Below are 8,609 nucleotides of genomic sequence, written 5' to 3'. Positions count from 1 at the left end.
AAGTTTGATTTTTTCAAAGTGAAATAAAACAGCTATTTAAGTAAACAAACAAATGTATAAGCTTTTTGTAATTTAATATAATAACGAAACAAATCCAAAAAAGCACACTATTGTAAAAACGAATGAGAAAAGTAAATCGATTTTAGGTCCGTAAGAGGAGTAAAGCAAAAGAGAGAAATAGGATTGGTAGTAATGATGGTGGTGGTCGTCGTGTTGGTGCGAACAGCGTCATTTTGACACAATTAGTAACGAGATCAATCGAAAGGAGAGAAGAAGCAAAAAACTATAATGTAACAACGTGCGTTAGATAATTTATTACTGCTGCATCAACTACTACAAAAAAAAACTATGCTTCACCGGTATATGTATGCTGCTGTTAAGCGATGTTCGTATCCTACCGAAAGAGTTTCATATATATAAGCTGTTCCGACTTCTCTCATCACTCATATGCTCGCCACACTAACGATTTATGCTAAACTAGCTATTTACTTTACTCCTTCCGTCTTTTGCCGTCTTTGTGGGATAGGGCGAATAAAAAGCAAGTTGTTTTTTTGTCGTTATTTACACACATTCATTCGCTTCATTCTATACTTTTATCTTTTGTGTGTGTGTATGTGTTTTCTTGTGTGTTTTTCTCCTGTTTTTTTTTTTGTTCTTATTTTACACTTTTGCATTTTACCACTCTAGTATATCTAATCTTACATATTGATTTTGTACTCTAGTGTTTATTTTTTCTTCTTTTCGCTCCCTACTTTCTCTTAGCGTTTAACTCTTCCTTCCTTATGCTAAATCAGCCGAGCGTGCAAGAGAACAAGAGCAAACACACACACGACGCCAGTGTGCGTAGTATTTCGTTATAATTACTTTCTTTTTCGATCCACCATTTGGAGGTGGCTGTGTGTGTTAGTGTGGTGTACCACGTGCCGCTATTCTTCTTACACCTATACTTGTACAATAGTTTCTTGTTCGCTTGTTTTTTTCGCGTTTGTTAACAAACGTTTTTCGATTGTGTGAGTGTTCCCCTCCTTTTCTTGTAGCAAAGTACTGCGAAGCAACTAAATTACACACAAAAAACACTAGCTACGAAACTACCTCCACTATCCACAGCCACGTGGGCACGTGTGGGTTCGCTCTCCTGCGACAGGCTGCCTTTCTCCTACACGAAAATCGATACCATTTATACACTATTTTACCATGCGAGACAGACCGCGACAGTTGCGAGTAGGCTGATAAGGAATAGAAAAGTAAAACGAGAGGAGTGTGTTGTGATGCTGCTGTTGCACATGCGTTTGTGTGTGCGTGCGTGTGTCGGTGTGTGATGGCTTGTGTTTTTGACTATTTTCAGCGTTTGTATGAAATCTTGGTACACACATGTTGGGGTGTCCCTCCTTCTTCTAGGCTAAACCCCTTCGCAGAAGGAGAAAATGCTCATCATTATCATCATTATTACTTCGAAGAACAAGGGGAAGGGAAAGGTGCTCCTGAAGAAGGCGGTTGTTGGAAGAATCTGGCAAAATTTCAAATAAAATACCAGAAACAGATCTTCCACAACCAACAAAGGCAAAGTAGAAAGTGTTGTTTCTGAGTGTGTGTATGTGCATTTGGAAGAATAGTAAAATAAACACAGAACATGTAACAATACTATTACGCAACGAATATATATAATCTCTAGCCTTTTTTTTACATATAGACAAACACAGACATATTTATCGATTAAAACTTACAAACTAACAAAGTTTGCATCAAACATATAAAAACAAACTTCCCCATCATAGTGGGAAAAGAATAATGGAAGAAACTAGGACATTAGAGGGGTTTTCAAGGGTGGGACACTCTTTGATTCTTTCTTAAGGGAAATTTACTTTATGCGATGGGAATTTGACTCTATAGTGTGCTTTTATCGTTTTCCATTAGGAATCTAATAGCTATTTGCAATAACCTTGTCCAAAACCCATTAGGCCAGATTCCTATCTTAAAAAGTATATTTCCAATAAGAAAGAATCAAGGAATTATGAGAACACCTGAACACCCCGACACAAAAGGACGACACACATATGCGCGCGCGCGCCCTTATACTAACCATAACGCATAACAACGCAGCTTGATAGACAAATAAAGTGAAAGACATTTCACTTTTTGAATTCAAAATGTACCAAAAAAAAAATAAGGATCTTCCTCCAAACGTGTCTTCTGCGCACTGTAGTACGAAACAGTAGAGGCTTTGAACAAAGTGTGTACGCGTTTGTGAGTGTGCTCGGTGTGTTGTGTTTATACAACTTGGAAATTTAACTTATATACCACAGCCTTATTATTTTGTTTGTTTGTGTGTGTGTGTGTTTTGTTGTGTTTTCTTCCTTGACCACCATGAACACCGCAAGCTCTACTCTCTGCACTTAAGTTGTATTCTATTTTTCACCCCCAAGGTTTTGCCTACACTGCCCAAGCTCTCTGCTGTTGTTTGCCGACTTACTGCCTGATACAAGAGTTAGCAGGCCTACAACAACAACACACTCACACACACCAACGCACTTCAATTGCTAAACAATATATGGCCACACCGATAGCAATTACTTTTCTCTTCGCGCTATGTAGAGTAAATTACCTTAAAAGCTGCACACCTTGTCCCTACTATTAGCTTGACGTTTTAGAAGAAGAAAACATAATTCAACAACTTCCTACAGCCTCCAGATGGCATCTCTATTTGTTTGATATCAAATCGTCGTGTGGCGGTGGTGATCGCGATCGTGATCGTCGTCGACGGAGAGTGCTGGTCACAGAAATTGATGCATTTTACGTTAGACGTTTGTAGCGTAATCTCACCACACTATGTATATAGCGCACAGCATAAGTACGCGCAGAAGCTTCTTTTGTTTTTTGTGTAGGAAAGAGAAACTCGACGCATTACTTTCCAGTATAAGGAGAAGATCATGACACGGGGAATCCTTAATCGTGTGGAATCAATCTATCCCCGCTGCGCTCCCCCGCTAAGTTACTGCACTAAACACGCCTTATTCTACCGAACTTGTCTTACGTTAGATTCTTACTAGATTACTATTTGTTCGTTATCACCATTGCGCCATATTCGCCTAATCTAATTGTATGCTTTTGTATCGATACTCAGAGCTAAACACTATACACACACAAGTACACATGTACATAGGATTCTATACACACAAAAAACACAGCTATTCCTTCTTAGTGGTGTTGTCTTAAGGTGGTAATAATGCATGTACACTTTTTATACACCGTTCGCCGTACTTGTCTGCTTTTAAAGGCGATTAATTACAATCATAACGCGGACACCATACGACGTGTCCGTTCCCTTACCACCAAACACACCCCAATCTCCTCAATAGAGTATTGTTTGCTTTTTCCCGATTTTCCCTATCAAAGCTCTCTCGTCCCCACTCTCTCTCATGTCTAGTTTTGTTTTGCTGTTTGCGTGCGAATGTTCCAAAAGTGCATAAGAAGGTGCAGGGAGGTGGTGGTGGCGGCGTTTTTATACGTGTATGTACATTTTCTCCTCCATTTCTACCAGCAGTGGCCAGTAAGTAGCAATTTTTCTTAAATTGTGCAGATACATAAAAAGAGAGAGAGAGAGAGAGCGAGCGAGGGAAACAGAGCACAACACAGAGAATAGAAGTGTAATGAAAAGTGGAGACAACTAAAAGCGTGCAGAAAAACAAAGGAAGTTGTGTGCAGAACACAGAACACGTGCGCGCGCGTTTATAGATGCGTCGATTCACCTGGAAAAATAGGAAAATTGGGAATTGGTTGACTGGTTAGATTTACTTTGCTGAAGGATTAATGGTACACGGACGGGCGCCACAGACAGCAGCAAACCGTTGTGAATTAGGACGTGCGAGTGTGCAGTGCGCGCGTGAGTAGGTGTTGTGTGTTCTGCGCATATGTGCGCAAGTGGAGAAAGAGAAAAGAGAACACAAAAGTGTAATCATGAAAAACACACAGACACAACACAAATCAAACAAACAACCCGATATACAAAAACAAACAAACAAACAAACATATTATGAATGCTAAAGGATAAACAAAACAAAACAAAACAAAACAAAAACAGGACTTCAAACCAAGGAAATGGGAACGTTTAAGGGACGAGGATAGAACAGGAAGGAACAACAAAAGAGGGAACAAAATAAAAAGCCAAATTTGCTGTTAGTTTGTGTTGCTAATTCCCGTTCTCAACCACCAAGCGGCAATCACGATCATCAAACCCCCTTTTACCATACACTTGTTAATTATTTGTGTTAAATTACCTATTTTCTTAGCTTTGTGTTAATTTCTACCGTTTTTGTTGTTCCCAGTGTTAGTTGCCGCCGCGTTATCTTCTTCGTTATCTTTTCTTGGAGGTTTTTCTTTTCTTTTGGTTTGCGAATTTTTCTTTTTATCAAATTAATTACCGGCACTTGCCCATTAGGCTGGCGCGCTGTACTTTATTTTCGTTCTCTCCCTCTCTCTCGCTTTTCCGTGGACGGCATGACATTTGCATGTGTTCCTGTGCAAGAAGGTGTGTGAATGTGTGTGTGTGCGTGAGAGGATACCCAGGGACACACACGGCGGGATGTGCAATACCGTATAGGGGTGGATAACTTGCATTCCACAAAACCGCCCACTCTACACCTCAACCATGTTCGATGGAGCTGCTGGGGACGTTTGTTGGGTACAGTTCCGGACATCGGTCACACCACCACCGCCACCACCACTAGCGTTGCTACCGGGCCGGGAATGTTGCGCTCCGGTCTCCCCGGACGAGCTGGACGATGACGTCCCGGAAGCGGAACTGCAGCCATTGTTCTCCACACCCGTCGGTGAGCCATCTGAGCTGCTGCCAGCGTCGTACGAATTTCTCGAGCACCGACTACCCGATTGTGCTGCTGCCAGTGATGGTGCTGTTGCTGGTGGCTGTGGTGGACCATCGTGCTGGTCGTCGTGGCTTTTTGAATACGTCTGTTCGCCAGTGTTAGAGACGCCGCCGGACGGGTTGGACGAGAGCAGATTAACAATTTCCGGCTCCGACAGCAGCCGGTAGCGGATCAGGCTTTCCGGTGACTCTACTGCGATGATGGTTGGATGCGTTTTTGTCGTAATTTGCAAACAGGCAAAGTTGTCAACCAATAAACAAGACGGCAGACGGCAACAACGGTAGATCGACACACATGTGTTAGTAATTGTAGCGCAGTGAGTTAGTAGCGTTTCAGCGCACAGTAGCATTAATCGTGTTAGTGAAGCCATGCAGAAATTGAAGCGATATGAGAAGTATCCAGTTCGTTAAACCGATCAGTCGGTAGTAGTAGTAGTAGTAGTAGTAGGAAGACAGACACATCGTGCAACATATGCAGCATGGAAGAAGAAAAGAAATGGAAGAATTGTTAGTACACATTCAAACGAAGTACACTATATCCTGTATGGAGTAGATGAACTTTAAGAGCAACAGGTTAGACATTCAACAGTACAACAAAGGGAAGAGATAGTACCAAGAGGAGCAGGAAAAAGGCTGAAAAGGACAGGTGGGTATTAAAAAAAAAGAAACAGGGAATCACATTTACATTCGCCACACACGGTTCACAGCTGCACAGGTGCTTGAAAGTGTTTCGCTCTAATGGACTGCAGCACAAAAATTTGTTGTAAAATTCGAAAAATCCTTCCTCCTCCTACTTTAACCTAACATGAATCTACGCCGATATCGCACATTTTATAGTAGATAACAAGTGATAGGTTTCGTTTTTAAGCAATCTCTCGGTGGATTTTTCGGTGGCAAATATTTACCATAGCAAAGTTAAGAAACAACGGAATACGATTTTTGCGTCTATTAACTTTGCCTCTAATATCGATCATCACAATTTTATATCTTAATAAATAATTTACATTCATGTGGTGGTGCACCGTGAATCCAACAAGACGCGGATTGGTGTGTACGGCGCCATCATATTTAAAGAACATTGTTTACTGCGATAAAAACAAATTTTTACCCAAAATACATGGTGATGCCGCTGCGAACTAGCATAAACCGAAATCCAGTTTCGATTTGCTATTCACTGTTCCAAAAACAAAAAGGCTTTGGATTCGGATCCCATTCATATCACGTTGCTCCCGCCGGATACACTACCGTCTGGGGTGGTGGTTAATGCAAAACGATTAGCGCACTTCAGACTTCAGAGACACCTCTCCGGCGGCTTTCATGCTAAAGCTCAACTACCTTCTTCTTGCTTTCGAAATCAAAGCTGCACAACGTCGCTTTTTTACGGGTGCGTGCGTCAACAACAATTGCTTTGCGTTTTCAAACGTTTTCCGAGAAATCGTTGGTGTCTGTGCACGCATGATAACGGATATTAATTGCAAAGATCGTTTAAAACGAACCGGATAAGAAAGCCTTCGTGTGTATCGATCGATCAGATCGATGCGATGAGAGGGAAATTTCCTTCACCACCGACGAACGGATGACACCACACACACAGCGGGCATTGGAAGCAATTCCTCGAAAACAAAAGGGCAACAATAAGGATCATATCCTTCGACTCAATCGAAGAATGGTTCGAAAACGTACGTTTTCACATCCAACGATCATACTCTTTCCATACAGTATGATCGCCATACAATACAATATTACATCTTTTAGTGGCGCGTTGTGCTAGCCTTAACTCGCTGTGTCAAAATGTTAGTTTATAGGTTTGCTAAACCCCTATAGTACTGGGTACTTGCGGCTGCACTGGGCAAGCGGACTGGCTGGCTACACTATAGGTACAATATATGAACATCTGCAACGACGCACACGCCCCTTGTTCCTGCTCCTAGTCTGCCTGACTTTACATTTACAATTTCGCCCTTTCATTTCGTTCTTTTAGTGTTCGTATCGCGACTAGCGTCAGACGTTTGTTCGGTACTGCCGCGACCACTGTCGGGCGGACAGGCACCAGCAGCAGCACCGCCGCCAGCGGCCCCAGAAGGCATCCGATCGTCGGACGAACCGCGCCGAAACGCGTACTGATAGTACTCCGCCCCATCGAGGACGTTCGTTTGCAGCATCTTCTCCGAAGATGACTTTTCCACGACCAGTCGGTGGTGGTGCCGCTCGCCATCGAACGGTACGTCAAACCGATCGATGTGCCCGACGTGCGACGGTGGTCGCGTCGGCAGCCCGCTATCGTCCGTGTCCGTGCCGGTTTCACCGTACCCCGGCGGTTCCACGACCGCCGATGACAGCAGCGCATGCCGTAGGTGATCCAACGATGACATGTCCGAACGCTCCCCGCCCATCACTCCGTCCTCCTGCACCGATGCCGACGAGGACGCGGAGGCAACGCTGGGCGACGGCATGTAGGCCAGGGAGCTCGTTTCCGACGTATCGCCCCCGGTCGGCGAAACGAACCGGGTCAGATTCAACATGGAGCTGGTAAACCGTGACATCATCGTCTTCGATGGGGGTCGCTGCTCGCCACGATCGCCGTCCTGTCGATCGCCGGCCCTTCGGAACGAGGTGGAGGCAGCTAGCCCCTCTTCCTGCCCATCATCGGCAGCGCAGGTGGAGGAGGAAACGGTCGGGGAACCACGGACGTGGGACGTGATCCTCTTGAACGTTTTGTTGATGTGGCCGACGAACGAGCCGCCGAACCAGGTGCCTTTACCTGCAGGGAAGGGAGTGGTTGGCGGTAATAGTGGTGTGGTCATTGGTAAGTTCAAAGCATACACAGGAGGAGGGAGAGTAAAGGTACAGACACACAGGGGTAATTGACCGCTATCATGGGTACAACATTTGTTGTTCATCGCTGCATCACTTTTCTTCGTCTTCGTTGTGATGAAAAACCCTTTCAGAATTGTACAACATGCGGAAAGAGGAAGAATGGAAAATTTTGCGACAGAGGACGTTGGTGATAAGGATAAGGGAGCCTGTCGAAGGGGCGTTGCGGCAATGCCTGTTACGCACGAATATTATTGCTGGGTTTCCTTCCAATTTGTAGAGTCTTATTACCGGCACCACGGAGCGTTATTAGATGAGAGTTTCTACTTAATTTGTACAATCATACTAAGCGATTGTTACGTACTTTTAGTATACAGTACACCAGACAGTGATTTAAGTAATCACCTGTCAATATCTGTTTTTTTGTTTGCGATCTACTTCCATCCACCAGAACTGTAATAATCACGATTTGTCGGTCACTTCTTCCAACAATCATTTAACCCTATGGAAAGGACCCCTATTGAACAAAACGGGAAAATTATTGCAACGTTGTGTGTGCAGCAATATTACATGTAACATGTAACAGTATCACAAGAAGCGTGCGAATATTACATATAACTTAGTTTTAGAGGTAGGATTTTTAGTGATCGTTTGTCCATTTCCAATGAAACACATTCCCGTGCTCCAGAGTACCCACTTCTGTACAAACAAATTTGGTAATTTGCTCATGTGCAGCACATTTAGTACGAGTGACAATAGGATGCGTGTTGGTAAGATGACAACGTGACATTATTAATTGTAAATCATTATAAGTAGATTAATGAATAAGTGATGTTTTGGATAAAGGGAGATAGGGATGAACTAGGAGATGATGATTGTGTTGGTACGATATCCATTCCATTTAGAGAAGTGTGTG

At 43.3% G+C, this 8,609-nt stretch overlaps 1 protein-coding gene across 1 annotated transcript in view; it reads right to left on the bottom strand.

Annotated features, from left to right (window-relative positions):
• Positions 1 to 4,964: 4,964 nt before the first annotated feature.
• Positions 4,965 to 8,609, bottom strand: part of LOC120959930 (mucin-19) — a 61,017-nt gene continuing 57,372 nt past the window's right edge. The window contains exon 10 of the mRNA XM_040383720.2: positions 4,965 to 7,640. Coding sequence (XP_040239654.2) covers positions 6,844 to 7,640 — 797 coding nt within the window. The 3' untranslated portion in view covers positions 4,965 to 6,843. The remainder of the gene's footprint in view (positions 7,641 to 8,609) is intronic.

The sequence above is a fragment of the Anopheles coluzzii genome, chromosome 3, assembly GCF_943734685.1.
Source record: "Anopheles coluzzii chromosome 3, AcolN3, whole genome shotgun sequence".
Lineage (NCBI taxonomy): Eukaryota > Metazoa > Arthropoda > Insecta > Diptera > Culicidae > Anopheles > Anopheles coluzzii.
Note: the sequence above shows the minus strand (reverse complement) of the source record. Positions and strands in the feature narration are given on the sequence as shown.